Genomic DNA, 18454 nt, shown 5'->3' with positions numbered 1-18454 from the left:
TAGCAATTACAATAACATAATTTTATTATAATCATTACTAATAATAATAAGAATAATAATTTTTATTACTAATTATAGTAATTATGATAATATAATTTATATATTAAAATGATGTAATAATAGTACAGTCAAACCTGCTTTAGTGACCACCTGTCTACAAGGACCACATTTTTTGTTTCCCTTGAAAATGGTTTCTCATTGAAACATGTTCTGAAGGAACCTGTCTACAATTAAGACCACTTTTTGTGTTTCCCTTGGGCGGTCGCTGTAGACAGGTTTGACTATAATTAGTATTTAATAATTAGTAATCATAATTTTTATTACTAATTATAGTTATTATGATAATATATTTTATATATTAAAATGCTGCCTGTTCTTGACTATTATCTTCATATTCTGCTCGGATGCTGTCTAGGAAGCTCATTCCCTCTGTGGACATCTTGTTCTGCTGCTCATGGAATGATTTCTGCCTCGCCTATGCCACGAAAGAAAAGAGGATAAAAGGAGAGATTAATATACATTTCCTCCACTTCCTAATGATTTTGATTTGATTTGATTATCTATTGCATTCATAGTTTTTTTTATAATGATAATAATAACAAGTACAATCAGTATTTTTCTGACAATGAATCATAAATAAGCAAATATATATACCGTAACACAATTGTTATTTTTCAAAAACAAAATGATAAACTGTCATAAATGCTAAATTTCCTCAAACATTATAAAATCATTTGCGGAAGAAGGACTGTCATCGTAAGCAGATTGCTTGATAATACGACAGCCCCATTAAGACACTTGCTGGTAGGAAGTCTATATTTGATATTGATCTAGGCAGAAATGTTATTTAAACAGCACAGTGGATTTATCAGACAGATTATTATTATTATTAAAGTATTTAAACAAAGTAGAATTGAAACATAAATTAGAGTTGAGTTGAGTTGAGTTTATTTCATTTATACACGGTAAAGACCCGAAACAGTTCACAGACAGGTCTCAATCAGGGCCGTGTTGATAAATAGCAACAAAATCATGACATATGAACAAAAGTAATATAACACTGACAAATTTACAACCATAACACAGCAATATATAGAAAACTAGAAATATTGCAATCTGTAATACCGCGCATGTTTGAAGGAGGGACAAAGATCACCTCTCCCCTCCCTGAAACAAAAGTAGAGATCACCACTAGTGGCTCAGACTATTGTCAAGACTAAGAGCAGCATCACCAAAACAATATATGTGCAGATTAGAGTATAATGCATCTCTAATATCTCTATCTAAATAAATTTAAAGAAATGTGTCAAGACATGTGACCTGCAGAGCGACACATGTACAAGACAACCCCTAAAATACAACCTTTGACCCTATAAAAGATGGAACACTGGGGGCGGCATCACCAAAACTGTAGAGGTCTAGATTTTACTAAGACACATCTCCATACAAAATTTGAAAGAAATCCATCAAGAAATGTGGTAGTTCGAGCGCATGAAAGACATTTGAATGACCTATGACCCTATAAAGGATGGAACAATGAGGGCAGCATTGCTGAAAAGTGTAGATGTGGAGATTGTACCAAGATACACCTCCATAAAAATTTGAACTAAATCCCTTGAGAAATGTGGCCTACAGAGTGCACACAACCAATCCACAAAAATATAGCCTTTTACCCTATAGAAGACGGAACAAACTGGGGGCAGCATCACCAAAAAGTATATGTGTGTAGATTATACCAAGATAAACCTCCATACAAAATTTGAAAGAAATCTGTCAAGGAATGTGGCAGTTAGAGCAATATGATGCGGTGGACGCGCCGTAATGCTGCTGAATCCATAGGCATGCTGCCAGGGGCGGGATACAATAATTAAAGCTGAAAGACTTTGGTAATTAAAACTATATTGCTATGCCTAAAAGACAGACAATTAAAATAAGTTATGAACATCACAATCTGTTGGTATATATAGTAGAAACAAAACGGAGTATAAAAAGATAATAAACATGTTAAGAACATGTATATATATGTTTATGTTAAATATTAAATAAGTAAAACTTTAAAACAAAACGAATCAACACATACATGTAAAAGTCACACACTTTCTACTAAATATTGAGGAGCTTGTTTTGAGACAATCTTATATATCATAATTGCTACATTATTTTTTCTATTATTGTTAAGTGTTTTCAACTATAGTCTTGTTAAATTTTTACCTGATGAGGAAAACCAAGGACCTATTCGTTATTTGTGCTGCTCTATTTTGAAATTGTTGTAATTTGTTTTTCTTTGTACTTCCACATCGGCCTAAAACTACATCACAATAATTTAATTAAGACAATACTAGTGAATTATAAACCAATTTCATTTCATATTCATTTACAATATATTGTATTTCTTGGTACCACCAATTTAACCCACCACTACTCACCCCACACATAGATTTGCATTTAATATCTATATGTTTTTGTATGTGTTATTGTTTAATTTTTAAAAAAACTATTGTATTTTGATATTGTAATTTTAAGCAGGGGATGATCCCCGATAAACCTCTGTGATTTTTGATCACCCCCTCTGCAGGTTCATCTCTTGTTGTAATGCTTTTATATTTGATTGTAATTTAAACTGTCTTTTATGAATCTGTGGAAATAAATGAAATTGAAATTGAAATTGAAATACCGTTAACAGATGTAGACTGCACTCGTCAACACATTTATTTGCAGACGGAATGTTTTTGGCAAAGTTTTTGGCAAATGCTGACAAAGTACTCATTTAGTTATTGAGAAATAGTTTAGTTGAGTATATCTCCTTCCTCATTTTTTATACAAGTTATAATACCTGACCTTTTCAGAGTTATAATTTATTCAACACTGCCCATGTTCCTTTCATGTCATGACATGAGTATTCAATTTGATAACGAAAAGTTTCTATTTTACTTTGATTAAATTTTTAACATATATAATTTGTCATCGTTTTATAATCCAACCATTCTTCAGTAACTTTGATTTCTTCGACATTACATTCCTTTTCCTTGCATTCTTTAATATTGTTTCATTTTTATCACTTTCTTTCTCTTCATTTTCTTTCAATGTTTTTTTTTAATTCGCTTTCTGTTTCATCGCATCTCTTTTACGCATCAAGCTCAGTATATCTGCATCGATTCATGGAAGTCTATCGAGTTTAACTCTTTTTTTTCGAACAGGTGCATGCATTTACAGATTGATCAGGATCACCTGCACTAAGAACATAATTCCAGCTTTCATTCCTGAATTCAGTGCAAATGACTCATTATCTAATTTTACCATTTCAATATCCTTAATCATGAGATTAAACCTGATTTTATAGTTAAGTCGATTGTCATTGATATATAAAAGCACTCCCCCCACCTTGTCTATTACGGTCCTTTCTGTACACCGCATAGTCATCAATGCGTATATTTATCATCTGATATTATTTCACATAAACTAGTTTCATTCAATGCAATAACATCAAAGTTATTTTCCGATATAATCACATGTAAATCATCAAAATTAGAGCAAACTAGCAAAATAATCATATATTTAGATGAGCAAGTCACAATTATCCACAGTTTCTCCTACTATGAGATTTGCGACAATACTAGCCACTCTTTGTTGAGTCACCTTGGTTAGAAGTACTAATCTCATCATTAATATAAGGAATATCAGAAGTGATAAATAAAAGAAACTACATCCTCATCATTGTTATAAGGACAACAAAAAGTGTCTTGTTCATCATGATTTTCCGAGATGAAGTGAGTATGATTCAGTTCAAAATCATTAGAGTTGCAAAGAGGTTAATTCATCTAGATAACTGTTAGAGTCAGAGATTGTCAGTTTGTAAGTATGACAGCTATGTAGCCTAACCATCTTATCGACTTCATGTTTATTTAATGGTGTGTAATTTTCGTTCACACTGACGTTGCATGTTCATCAGCAGAATAATCACTTGCTTGATCCATGCTATTCATGTCAGCTTCTCAATTACAAGCACTGTATCAGTATTAACTCGGGAGAGAGATAACTATGAGCTGAGAGAGCTGCGGGTTTGGCACACTCATCATGGCCATTTAATTAATAGTTTTTTCCTCTGCAGAACCTGGCCTTATGACCAAATTTCTGACAATTATGACATTGAAGCATGCCGTCGTGCCAACATTCACTCCTGTTGTGGTTTTTTTCTCCACAGTTGAAGCATCCTGAATACTGGTAGTCCCTTGTTGGGGGTTGATATCGGTCCGATTGTGACTCCACTGTGTTAGAATCTATCGTCAAAGGATTCTGACACAAACAAAGAGGAAACTTTATCTACCATCGCCATTCCCTAGTGAAATATTCCTATCATTCCACATCATAATGATCTGCACTAGTGAGGAATTCACGGCTCACATTCTAACAGAATACATTAGATGTACAGAGTTGTAAAGGATATTCATTTATTTCCTAATTCTGAAGTTTTTAACTGGATACAAATCAATTCCAAAGGGTTCCACATAAACCTTTAGTGAAGCTGCATGTATATCAGTATCAAGTAATTTCTTGGCTTTTCCTAAATGGATTAAAATCAGTTGCATAGAAAACCTGGGATCAAATTTGTATCAAATGAAGGTGTAAGTCATATCATGTATTTCCTTTTTACTATTCTGACAAGTTTCTCAATGATTAAGGACCAATTTTGTGGAATGAGTTACCACCTAATGTTAAAGCAAGCCCAACTTTAAATAATTTAAAATCAATTACGTTTTATGTGAATAGCATGTTATTAGTTTTATATTATATTCAATCAGGTGTTAGATGTTACGTGTTAGCTGTAAGGTGTTAAGTGTTATAGGGTAAAAAACAAAAGACTTTACTGTTCTTTCTTGTCAGTTTCCTAATTCGTATATATCATTGTGTTTTGTGTTTCTCTTTTGTTATGTTATTTGTATGTTCTTTACTTATCTGTAAATATCAATGTTATAATTATGTATGTTTTTATATGATGAATGGAATCAAATGAAATGAAATGAAATGAATAACATAGAGAACAGGGATCTGCTTACCATAAGAGCTTGCTTTTCATTTTGTTTGGGGGTAACTGGTCTGTCGGTATCTGGTATCTGGAATTGAAAAAAAAATTGAAACAGAAATTGAATAAAGCTTGAGATATTTCTTTTTGAATTTGAAATCAATTATCTTGTCGAGTGAAATATCTACTGAAAGTGATCACATTAAAAAGATATAAAAAATCTTTGTAGCCTTCCTACTTTATGTATGCAATTCATTTTCAAATGTAACTTAGTTTAATGCCATTTGTATTGTCATATATTTTCCATTTTTATGGAAGTGAAAAATAAACAAACTAGTAAAACTTAAACAAAACATTAGCATGATCAAGCGCTACACTGCTTACATTACAATGGTGAGTTATTTCCCATGTTCTTAAGTAGCAATGATCCTATTCATGTTTTTCTGCAGTTAATCACTTTTTAGTCAATATTCTTTCCAGATTCTTTAGAAAATGTTCACATTTTGACTGATCTTACCTCTTGTGATTGTCCAGCATTATTCACGTCTTGACTAGAAGATCTGGTTGGGGACCTGTAGTTTGTAATGAAACAAAATAAAGCTTTTATTTAGTAAAATATAGAAACAAGAGGCTAGAGTCGGATATAAAACTGTGTACGCTTTAAAGCATTTTTCAAAATTACACAAAGCTGGTATGCAGGATGCAGATATCACAGGTCAACATTATACTGTATTTGCATGTACTAATCGATGAATCTCCTCAAATATTTGTTTCTATCTTTTAAATCTCTTCTATCTATGAACAGAGACTGTCAAAGATTCTTACGGTGGTTCTGCTTCTCAAGGTATTCCAAGATATGAGGCTATACTTACTGGCTTCTGAGTTGAGAGAGAGAGCTGTCTTCACTCTTGAGGTCCTTTCTACAGGACTTGAGGAACTTCTCCACCTCGGTCTGCTGGTAGTCTGAGGCCAGGTCCAGGGCTGACCGACCCATGATGTCTTCGCAATCCTCACAGGCTTTGTTGGCTACCAACCACCTGCAGGAATCGATGTGACCACTGGAAAGACACACACACACACACAAAAAAAAACGATATTTAAGAATTCTTGTCATGCAAATGAAACCGGTCTCAAACATATGACACATCAGCTAAGAAATGAATATGAGGAGAGAATTAATTACGTATGGATCAAAAAAAAGGAAAGAAAAGAGTATCACAGTAAAAATTTAACTTTATGAATTGAGACTCTGATGTCAGCTTTCATTGCTGGTTTGAGAACTGACATACAAACATATAGTCTAAGAATAGGAGGTATGGTGAAAAAAAAAATGTGCATACAATCTAACCTCCCTGGTATTCCATAGAATTCCTCCCATAATATCATGGTGAGAGCACAACGCTAATTTGATCAGAGTAAATTCCAATATCATTAATACATATCTCCCATTTATGTTCTCAAATCTTATCAGGATCTATATTCTAACAACATATCAATGATGCCACATGCCATTTGAAAAAAAATCATTAAACTTCTGATGACTTATTCACAACATCTGTACAATATTTGGAAAGGATGTTAGAATTTTAAAATATTAATTAGATAAAAATTCATCCTTACCTCATAGCAGCTAGGTGGAGAGGTGTCTGCTGATCCACCGTCTTACAGTTGACGTCCACCCCCATAGCGGCCAGTACCATCATTATGTTTACATGGCCATTCATGGCAGCCTGGTGCATTCCGTTGTAGCCTGTAGGGGTGAGCATGTTGACGTTGACGTCACTGACGATCAGCCACTTGACGATGTCCGCATTGCCGGAGCCAGCCGCACAGTGGAGTGGTGTCCAACCCCTTTCATCAGGAGTACTGAAAGCAAGAAAAGACAAAATAATGTTACTAAAATTCAGATTTTTCATCAAAATAAGTGACAAATAGAAGAGATGTCAATACTTTTTTTATCATTGAAATTAAGAAGCAAACTCTTCATCAATCTCCAAAACCGAATAAATAATGGTTTAGATGTTTTAGGAAAACATAACACTAATATAATTGTAATTTCAAAAAATGAGAACATAGAACAGAAAATGAAAAATTCTGACTCAAAAAGTACACAAACTTTTGAAGCAGTTTGAAGTTGATTGTGTGACAATGGAATGTCAAAAATATTAATCTCTGTACTACTACAATATCAATGTACAATTTATTCCAGGAAAACATTACATGTCACAGAGACTTCAAAACTCTTTGCAGTTAATAAATGAATTTCTTTTTTGCTATTTGTTTTTAAAATCTTAGACTTACTCCTTTAGTTCTGGTTTGAGTGTGATAAGAGCCTTTATTCTGTCGAGGTCTCCTTTCTTGCAGCAATCATGGATAGATGGACCAGACATCAACCTCTCCTCTTCTTGCCTCTTCCTTTCTTCTTCCTCTTCTTCTTGCTCTTTTCGTTTTCTGTCTGCCTCTTCCTTTGCCTTGATACCAGCCTGCAAAAGAAAGTAGGATGATGAAATTGGTTATAACAATCCATACTGTTGCATTTTAAAGAATAAATATATTGTATTAAAACAATGAAAAACAATTTATTGGCACCATACCATAAGTATCATTTTTGTTACATATAACACTCGCTGTTTGTAATTATTTAATTGTTTTCTCATCGATCCTCCAGCCTTCATGTATCATTATACTATCCGCAATTTTCTTGCAAAACCAATGAAGTCAGGGTGACTAATCTCTTCAATAAGTTGAATTTCTACTGTGATGACGTATAAATAATTGTCAGGCTAGGAAGTACATATTTGGATCAAAGAAAGAGTATTGGCCATCCAATTGAGATGTTAGTTCATAGCTAACATGGATAATGTGCTGACAGGTAGAAGGGTGTGAACTTAAAGGGAGTCACTTGTCAGTTTCCAAGGCCATAATTCGCTGACACCAGACTTGGTAGATAAAAATCATTAACGTGTGTACAGGCATTAGGTCTGCACACAGCGAACTCGTAGGCCAATCAAGAAATACCCCCTCATCTATTGGAGATCTCGGGGTGAGGGAAAAGTGAGATAATGACTTTACCATGTGGGGAAATGGGTCGAAAACACAGTACATTACATAATGCCTGCTGGTTATTAAACTGAAGGCTACTTCTGGTGATTGAAAGCACCTCTTATTGGGTAAACACCTGAACGGTGTTGAATTCCCCATGAGAGCTAACTACTGAGTGTCTTTAACATTAAGAATATGATTTATTGCCCTTCAGGTTCTAAGCAGATAATATATCCCCTCTTACCAGGTATCCACTCATGAAGACATCAGTCCCTTTCTTCTCATCACTGGAGGATGGAGGATGAGGTGAAGGATGCCTGGAGTTGATGGGTGTGGACTGCTTGGGTCTTGATATCGATGCATCTCTTACTTCTGTCGGTAATGGCTCTGAATGCTGGGGCTCTTCCATCTTCCCACCCCTGAAGAAACCTCTGCTGGTACCATTCCCCTCATTGTCACTGTGCCCATCACCCTTCCCTCCCTTTCTCCTGCTACTGCGATCACCACCCTCCGTTTCACTCCCGCTACTGCTTCCACTATCGCTACTACTACTACCACTCCCGCTGCTGTCTGTATGATCTGTTGTGCGATCTCCACCACTTCTCTCTGTATCACTGACATCAGAGTCACTTTCCGTTTCAGTGGCAGTTGTCGTTGAAGCGGCACGTCTCCTACGGTGCCTTCTCCTGCGCCCTGATCTTACCGAAGAACCACCATCTGTCTCTGTAATCTGGCTCAAGTGAGGATCAGTGTTGGTATAGACGCTGCTGTCATCACTGCGTTCAACAAAGTCTGTGCCTTCGCTGTCTGATCCACTGGATGAAACATCTATATGAAGGTAAAACAGAGATCATTCACATTAATTTTGGAAAGTGACATATCAGTTCTGAAATGAGAAACATGGGGAAATATTGAGAAACCATGAAAAGTTTACAAGTATAAACTAATTTTTTTTTAATAGATCAATCAGCGGGTAAAAAATACCATTTAAATAATCACTACTAATCATATGATTGAAAAGAAAAAAATAAATACCATAAAGAAATAAATGTTTTAAATAAGTTGGGGATCTTAATTGTATTAATCTTCTAGTAAAATCTAGAGACCTATCTCTTGCACCCATTTCACAATGACATGATATTGAAATAATTGTTGTTTATACAAAATGAGTGGCACCGGTGGGATATCTACATAGTATATCATTTATATGAAATGTTCATTACTTGAACTACTCCACAGTGTTAATGAAATTAATTATCATGATATACAAATATTTACAGGAATATATAATCAGTCAAACCTGCTTTAGTAACCACCTGTCTACAAAGACCACCTGTCTACAAGGACCACAATTTTTGTTTCCTTGAAAATGGTTTCTCATTAAAACAGGTACTAAAGGAACCTGTCTGCAAAGGCCACCTGTCTACAAAGACCACTTTTTTGTGTTTCCCTTGGGCGGTTGCTGTAGACAGGTTTGACTGTATATGTTATATTATTAAGGTAAAGAAATGCTATGCTGAATCAGCGAAGTATACTCTAGTCATCATTTAAGACGAACATAGGGTCAAACTTTTACATACAGACGACATAAGAAAAAATGAAAAACAGCCAGATGGACTTGATATACAGGTTTCCTTTAGTAAATGTTTCAATGAGAAAACTGCTCAAGGGAAGTACAGAATGAGGTCTCTACAAAAAGGTGGTGTTTCTATACCAGTAGTTGCTCCAGAAAGTTTGACTGTAAAACACTTCTTTGCCTTACCCATGATGATGTTGGTAACCGGTAGAGTTCTGACCGTCCTGCCATCTTCATCCTGAGCCGAGAGCCACCTCTCAACCACAAACTCATAGCTGATATCATCACCATACTCCCTGATCATCAGCTTATCCAAGAACCAACCACATCCTGTTGAAAAGCCACATAAAAACATTAGCACAAATATTATGTTACAGAGCTCACTTGCGGTCATTATATTATGCAAAATATAAACAATATAGAATAGAAGGCTGTGACTTCGCAAGCCTTCATTTATGTGTCAATATGTGACCGCTTGCAATCTCTCTCTCTCTCTTCTCTTAATCTACACCCCTTCTCTTTTCTTTTGAACATTGAACATCTCATATGAAATATACATTAAACTTAAATCTTTTTCTATTTTGAGTAAACATCTAAGTATCTTTCTTTTATTGTTGTTATCATCTTCATTAACAAGCTCAATTGAAAACTCCTCATAAAAGAAAAGGTGATAACGTAAAAATCACACAAAAGTTAATTATAAGTAAATTTTCAAAGCATAATTTAAAGTGTTTGCATATTATCTGTACAAAATAATACTACTGATGACACTTACCCAATTCTTTCCTGTCATGACCAATGGTTACGCACTCCAACTTGCCTACGTAGAAGGATTCTACTTTAAAGACATCAATCTGAAAACAAAAATACACAATAAACCGTCATAAAGTTGATTCGAATAACTAATTTGTTGTAAAATTTCATTTTGAAAAGCAAAATGACATATCCTTCTCTGCAGGCTGATACATAAAATTGGTGAATAGATTAAGAGGTGCTGTGGTTTTGTGGATATGTCATCAGACCGTGGTCCACATGGCTTCCTCCTTTGGCAATTCATCAATCTACAATTACAACTCTCCACCGAGGTGTTAAATGGGTACCAGTAGGAAGGAATTCCTTGAATGCTGTGAGCACTTAAATCAGCAGTCTAGCAGAGCTCGGTAATATTGGAGCACCTTGTGTGGTGGATATGTGTGCTATAAAAATATCAAATATTCTTATTGCTTAGAAGTGGGTAGCCTTAAACTTTAGACTACTCACCTGTCCTTTTTGGAACTTCATCTTCTTCCCATCCTTGGTTTCCTTTGATTGCTTCAGTTTGATCTTTCCTGTGTTGCCCTTCTCTCCGTAAAGTATAATATGCACATCAGCCCTCGTGCTTGCACCTAATCTGTTACCAGTATGGATCGCCATTTCATATACAGTCCTCTTTCCTGATTTCAGTCGCGGACCATGTCGCAAGTGATCGTAATCGTCCAATTCCTCCTCTTCCTCCTCTGAGGGAGAAGGGGTGGGGTCAGGGGTTATCTGGGTTGAGATTTCAAGAGGGGCAGCATCTGTCTGTGTGCTGATTGCCTCGGGTATTGTCTGCGTGCTCATCTCAGGGAGGGTCTGCGTGGACATGGCGGGCCCGGAGGAGGGGGTCTGCGTGCTGATCTCAGGGCAGGGAGTGATTGTTTGAGTTGAAATCTCTGGAGGTGGGGGCAGCGTCTGCGTACTCATTTCTGGAGGAGGGGGGATCGTCTGCGTGCCTGATGTTATAGGAGGGGGATCGGTCTGCATCGAGATCTCCGATTGCCATGGGTCGGTTAGTGCTTCGACGGTGTTCGCACGCCGCGTCTGCGTTTCTTGAGTGTTTTCACGTTCTACCGTCTGCATGGCTGTTTCTACACCGGTCTGTGTGGTGCTGTCGTAACTGACTAAAGCCAAGTCGTTCTGCAGGATCGTTGATTCTTGGTAGATGCTGTCATCATCTTGCTCCTCTTCCTCCTCCATATCATCATCATACAACTGCATAGCTCCTCCAGCCATATCAACTTTGGACATCTGAATGCTGCAAGATGAAATATTTACTTCACATTAATTCATTGCAGATTACTGGTTTCAAAATAATACATATTTCTGATGGGTCTTATCTGATTAATTTCTGGCTTAGTATTAAAAATGTGAAAAAGGTGAGAGACTGTCATAATGTACTCAAGTAACTTCAAATGACAAAGGCTGATCTTAAGCCAGGTTTGAACATTACAGATAAACCTAATCAACATGATACTGATATATTAATTAACAGGACTTTCTTTCTAACATTGTCATCATCAATGGCATATTCTTTCAACCATCTAATGATAAAGTACAAGACTACCATCAAAGCTGCATTTCCTAAATAAAACAGTACAAATTCAAGCATCAAGAACGTAGAGAATATATTTAGCAAGATGACATACTTGAGCCATTCAGGGGTCTGTGAAGTACCACTCCTAACTGGAACCAGCATACTGGTTGGGCCATCTTCTGAGATATCGTCTTCAGTCTCTGACTCAGAGGCCTCGTAATGGTTAGGGGGCGGGGTAGGCCTGATACGGATCCTCTGCCCGTACTGGTCATACCTGTCATAAATGAAAAACAATAATCCCTTACTGATTTAAAGTTAGAAAAGTGATAGTCATACTGTTTGTTCTCTCAGTTTTGCGACTGTATGACATGGTAGTAATCATCTTCCAATGCCACTCATGTATCAATTATAAAACTATTTCACAGAGCATTAACTCATAGGATACTGAAATGTGAATTATAGAACATAACTCCTTCATTTAATCTTTTCACACTCTGTATACTTTTAAGGTGTTATTTGCATAAGAATTAACATTAGAATTCTCTTTTGTCAAGATTTTCTGCATAGGGAGTAATGACATTGTTACAATAGGACACATATATTTTGTTTCCACACAAAGCCTAGTTTAAGAACTACTTTACTAGTCAGTTGTAGGCCTATACATACATCAAGAAGATGGAAGTACAGACAACTTTTTCTAGTAATTAACATAGGGCAAGACTGGAACCCTGACACTTACCCATATCGCTTTGTGCTGGGATTGTACACAGCAGATTTGGGTCTCATTCCTCTTGAGGTCTTGGGCCTGCTCTCATCCATGCCCATGGCAGACTTGGGCCTCATACCATAGGTAGACCTGGGCCTATCAGGCCTCCTGGGTGGATATGTGGCAGAGGACTCGATGATTGGTAGACTACCCCCGGGTCCCATCTGTTGTGTAGCATAGACCTAATAAATAAACAAACCAATTACAAATTATTTTATTTTAGTCACAAATGTTTAAGCAGACCAAATAAATGGCAATGTTTTCTTCTACAAAATAGAATTGACATAAAGTAAAATAACTAACTATAACATCTTTTCTTCTAAATACATTTCATAAACATACTTTATAGTTTACAAAGAAAGAAAACATGAAAGAATTTCACATTTTAATGCTCTAAATATAGTGGACATTTAGATTATCATTCTAAAAATACTGGTACTACAAAATGCAAATAGTATTCTATTTCAAAAAAAGACTTACCCTTGCTGAATACTTCTTGTTCTTCTTGCCATTCTCAATCGGGATTGTTTCCTAAAAAGAAGAAAAGTAGGTAACCAATGCTGAAAAGATATATTTTTCACAAATAATTTTTACTTTATGAACCTACACAGAACGATAAAAGCAATGTGAAGAAATTAATGAACAGATAATTGGAGGGACAAATTACCAAAAGAATTACAGGAAACGCTAACGACCAGAACCATGTTATTTCTCATGCTCCTGTGTACTATGTCAACAAATTCAGGAGATTTTATGAACTATATTCAATTTGAACGAATATATAACTGTTATTCAACAAACGATATCCTCATCTCTTTCATCACGATTTTCATATAACTTAATTTGCATCTCTACAGATTGTCATGAAATGAAAAATATACAAAGAATTCTTTCAAACTTACCGATGCAACAAGGAGTTTGGTGGCAGTGTTGACCAATCTCTCTGTCTCTCCTTTGGAGAGGTAAGGGCCATGTTTTGACCTCAACATGAGTGGGCCGCCTCGGAAGTTACCTCGCCTCTTCTTAGGAGCTGAAGCCTTAGGTCTGACGATTGTAGAATACGCGTTCTGTAAGGACAATAAAAATAAAATAAATATTAGATATAAGATTAAACATGCAGGGGATATAGATTTAACACTCAAATAGCATTACCTTCTCCGTAGGTCAAATCCTCTGATTTTAAAGTAGACAATGTTTCCCATGCAGACATTGAAAATAGAATTAGAGGCACATATATATTGCTTGCTTCTTTCTTCCACATATATATCTCTGCAAAAAAAATGTAAAATCTGAAATAATTTGTAGCAATATCTGAACAATTCATATATTACAAGTAATATAATACTTTGTGTGGACATTTTTTTCCCAGAAAAAGATGACAAAAGAGTGATTTACAAAATAAAATCACAATCCTGTTGTAGATTTTACTTTAAATCATCCAATTACTTTTGAGAAGATGGTAACATTTGTAGGCACCACTTCATTTATTTTTGAATTATGGGACAGAAATTATTCAACAGTATGTAAAATTTTGTAAATGATATATTACAAAATAATAACAAAATAAATCCTAACTTCTGCAAGTTATACTCGGCAGAACGAGTAGACAATAGATTGTTAAAGACTAGTTGCAACTCTCTGCAGTACCCATTGAAGCATGGTTACCTACAGCACACATCTAACTTCTCTGAAAAGGAAGCACTATGAATACAATCACTCCATCTCGAAAACATCTCAGCCAGGTCTTGTATTATGTAACACTTCACTACACCTGCAATTTGCATTCTCCCTAAAGAAGCACGGAACCATTACCAGTATTTTGCAACTTACGTCACAGTCCATATAATTCAATCATTATGCATTTAATTTGCTTCTTAACAAAACCATCTGACTTTATCTGGCAGTTTAAATGTTTAGGGCTAAGCTTTCAGCTTAAAGTAAAAGGAGATTGTGGTTATTTTTATATATAATTTTTCCGTTATAAAAGGTGCAATTAAATAGTGTTGTATTTGATAGGTCTGTACAATTAAAGACACATAAACATGGATGAGTGTCGAGGCTATCAAATTGTCATACTCAAAGAAAATTTCATCTCTACTGTATCAAACTCAGATGAAAGAAGTTTATGCACTCTAAACTTTTACACACCAGCAAATTATGATAAATATAAATATATAACTACATGTAATGGAAGATTAACGCCTATAATCAAAATATCCTCAAGCATGTATCTTCCATCCTTCTAACACATATCACAAAGAGTTCTCACTGATTAACAAATTATGAACTGTATATATTAAAACACAGTTTAATAAAAATAAGTAGTAAGCATCAAACCATTTTTAACGACACATTTCTATTTTCAAAGAAAGTACTTACCGTGTACTGTGTTTTATTCATGTATTTGTCCACATCACGTCTGCAAATAAAAGAGAAAAATCATACATCAATACACTATTTTTTAGAAAGAGAGAAAGGGGCCATATTGCCCAGGATGTTCATGGTCACTTGTATTACACTTTTGGTCATTCTTAATGAAAATCAAAGGTGTTTATTTTTTCTAAAAGCATGTTTATGTGTAGCCGTTGGTATTTATCACAAGGCATACATGTATACAGTATATCCAAACATTATAGGGATAGTGTGCATATTTACTTTTACATTTAATGATCAACTGCACTTTCAGTGCTCTACATTCATGACATGAGTTGGAACGACTGACTTTTTATTTCACAATGAGTGCTCTACATTTCCAAAGAAGATCATATCATATGTTACATGTTCTTGTATGCACTTTGTTTCAAAATGTGCAATTCATCCTAGTTGCGAAACTGATTTTCAATAACATATTAGAATTAGATACATCTAGATAACTGTAATGTACATTATCAAGCAATGTATGGAATGATATGTTTCTTAGATATATACACCCTGAGAACTTGATTTCACACGGCGTGCTCTACAATGCTAACATAGATGAAATGAACATGGAGTAAGTAGGCTAATATCAAACTGTGTATATCTTGGAAGGTGTGTTCACATTACCTGACTTTATCCTCAGTGGCCATTGCACTAGATTTTGGTCTCATCTGGGTCATGTGTTTCTTGACCTCTGGACTCTTGAAGTAGTGCTTCAATGATCGATCATGAAGACCATCGTACAGGAGGGTGGGCCGCTGCAAAGAGAGAAGATATACCAGTACACATATTACTTTTAACATCCATCACATAGGAGTTTGCATTCTGTAAAAGTGTTTTGTTTAACTTATACAATTACTTTTACAAATACAAATACATATATATATATATAATGAAACTTATGAAAGCTTATCAAGATCTCTATTCTTCACAAAAGAGAAATATCTGTGTATGCACAAAACTAGATGATGTCTCAAAAAGTAATCATTACGACAACTGTCAAAAGAACTTGTAGAATGAATGATTTAATACAGTATAAATCTCATTTGAGGAAAAATCTTAAGTCAACCCATTTTGTAAAGTCCCATATCATCCATTGATAAATGTTCTGGTTTTTCATTTTGTTGACTATAAATATAATAATAATAATAACAATAATAATTATAAAGATTATGACAAATTATAACAGTGATTACAATATCTGAAGAAGTGGTATAATGCCCCATCAATAAATGCCTTCAAAAACAAACTTGATAACTATTGGAATTTGGAAAAAAATCACCTTCAGTATATGACCCTGAAGTAACTAGAAGAAGAATGCAGAACTATTCCACCCTCGACACACACACCTCGACACGAAATCACAACAAACTGAAGTATTGATGTAAATTTAAAGAACTCAATCGATCAATGAACAGACGCTGTCCTACCAACATCGATGGATTAAAGTTAAATAAAGTAAAGTACAGTATTAATAATATTAATAATAAAGATCATAATACACCGAGTCAGAATCTTACCGGTTTGAGAGTTGGGTAATGCCTCTGTGGTTTATCTGGTCCTGAGAGATCAAAGGCATCCTCCAGACGTTTTACCTCCATGTAATATTTCCTGAAAAATAAAGCAAAACAATAATAGACTCTAATGATAAAAGAAATTATATCAACACCAGAATGAAGTTAAAAATATACATGCACATCTTCCTGGTGAAATATGATGAACAACATGATAGGCCTTCAATTGTTGTAGACATAATCGTATATCATGGGGACATATTCATCCTTTGTGTGACCCCTGGGATTAGACCGAATTTTCCGTCTCTTTCGTTCGTTAGCCTCTTATTGGGGTAGGGTCGGCTCTCTCTTTAGAGACGGAAGCCGTTTATACACATGTCCTTGCTAACGCCACAGCCAGTTCTGTTGAAAAAGATTTTCAAAATGGATTTCGATTTTGACCCATAATTTCCTAAAAAGGGACTATTAAACTGATTATTTAAGTCAAGTTGGTAGGTGGAACTGATTTATTATAGCCTAGGCCTAATTTACAATATAACATGCTCGAGGTAAAATGACATTTTGGGGGATTTTGGGGGCAAAACGCTACGACCAGAACTGGCCGTGGCGTTAGCAAGGACATGTGTATAAACGGCTTCCGTCTCTAAAGAGAGAGCCGACCCTACCCCAATAAGAGGCTAACGAACGAAAGAGACGGAAAATTCGGTCTACCCTGGGATATAATAAAGTATAGTCACACAGCATGTAGAACAAAAATATGAGAATCATCTGCCCCTCCCCCTAACAAAAATATATATATCATTTAGAGGATGTATATATTGCGAACATTCAATGAAATGGCATTGAAAAAAAAAATTGACATAAAACTAATTATTTAATTAATGAAACAAAACTGTCAATATATAAATGCACTGAAGGGCTACGCCTAGGTGAATTTTAACTTAAAATTTTCATATCTGATTAATTCATTATGATTTAGGTCCAATTCTTCAATAAAAAGAAGATATTAATCTGGCTGGTATTAATATTATGTTAAAGGTAGTACAATGGCAGTGCTATTTGAATGTAAAAATAGCAAATTAGCAATCTGTCTCAGCTAGCATTGAACAAAAACTCCTTCCAATCACTAGCTGATGTTGTACGTTTCAAAGATCTTGCTGAAAAATTGTTCCAAGTCAAATTCAATAAAATATATGCTTCGTGTACTATTAGCAAGTAGATCTAGTCCATGATAAACGTTAGAACACCTGACACCTGTCATTTAATGTATCAGTGTAGAATCAACATAATTATATTTATGTGTGTCAAGCTCAAATATTATAATTTACAGACAGACATGCACTGCACTGATGCAGTTGGATATACCAAAACATTTATTAAGGATGATCGAATCCGTAACGTACAATCTCAAGTCTAAGTCAGACTAAAATATATTTTACTTACAATTTCTTCGCAGTGCTCTTGATAACATCCTGCGACGACATCTTGAGGTCTAGTCCAAGCAATTATCACCAAAATGCTAATATGTCCAAGAAATCAAGGTGCAAATATCGTCTTGGATACAGCCCGGTAGATAATTGATTAATTGCAAGCTAGCGTCTCTGCACGCTGAGCTATATTGATAAAATTACAATGAGGCTGCACGCGAAAAAATACACCTGTCAATCGATGCGATGTGTACGGTGGTACACAACCTTTGGTAGCTAGGGAGACGCCTCACCCTTGGTAAATATTGCTATTCGTCCGACAGTCTCAAAAAGTCTGTATTTCAAGTCAGATATTAGCA

General features: G+C 35.2%; 1 protein-coding gene across 3 annotated transcripts; it reads right to left on the bottom strand.

Moving 5' to 3' along the window:
- Nucleotides 1–202: 202 nt before the first annotated feature.
- On the bottom strand, nt 203–18339 carry LOC115918002. 3 transcript variants are annotated; one of them, XM_030984561.1, is made up of 18 exons: nt 18112–18257; nt 16675–16765; nt 15782–15912; nt 15116–15155; nt 13639–13803; nt 13217–13267; nt 12710–12918; nt 12083–12244; nt 10899–11691; nt 10414–10492; nt 9825–9968; nt 8307–8890; nt 7322–7503; nt 6641–6886; nt 5893–6078; nt 5538–5592; nt 5055–5111; nt 203–475 (listed from the first exon to the last, which is right to left on the bottom strand). In XM_030984561.1, exons 1-18 carry the CDS (start codon nt 18150–18152, stop codon nt 359–361), a joined length of 3333 nt encoding a protein of 1110 aa, XP_030840421.1. In that variant the 5' UTR covers nt 18153–18257; the 3' UTR covers nt 203–358. The 3 variants fall into 3 exon arrangements, with proteins under 3 accessions (XP_030840421.1, XP_030840420.1, XP_030840422.1); XM_030984560.1 differs by lacking the exon at nt 203–475 and adding an exon at nt 2489–4293 and having other exon boundaries at nt 18112–18339; XM_030984562.1 differs by lacking the exons at nt 203–475; nt 15116–15155; nt 15782–15912 and adding an exon at nt 2489–4293 and having other exon boundaries at nt 18112–18338.
- Nucleotides 18340–18454: the final 115 nt, after the last annotated feature.

This window comes from Strongylocentrotus purpuratus, unplaced genomic scaffold (genome assembly GCF_000002235.5).
Source record: "Strongylocentrotus purpuratus isolate Spur 01 unplaced genomic scaffold, Spur_5.0 spur5_scaffold_14, whole genome shotgun sequence".
Taxonomy (NCBI): domain Eukaryota; kingdom Metazoa; phylum Echinodermata; class Echinoidea; order Camarodonta; family Strongylocentrotidae; genus Strongylocentrotus; species Strongylocentrotus purpuratus.
Note: the sequence above shows the minus strand (reverse complement) of the source record. Positions and strands in the feature narration are given on the sequence as shown.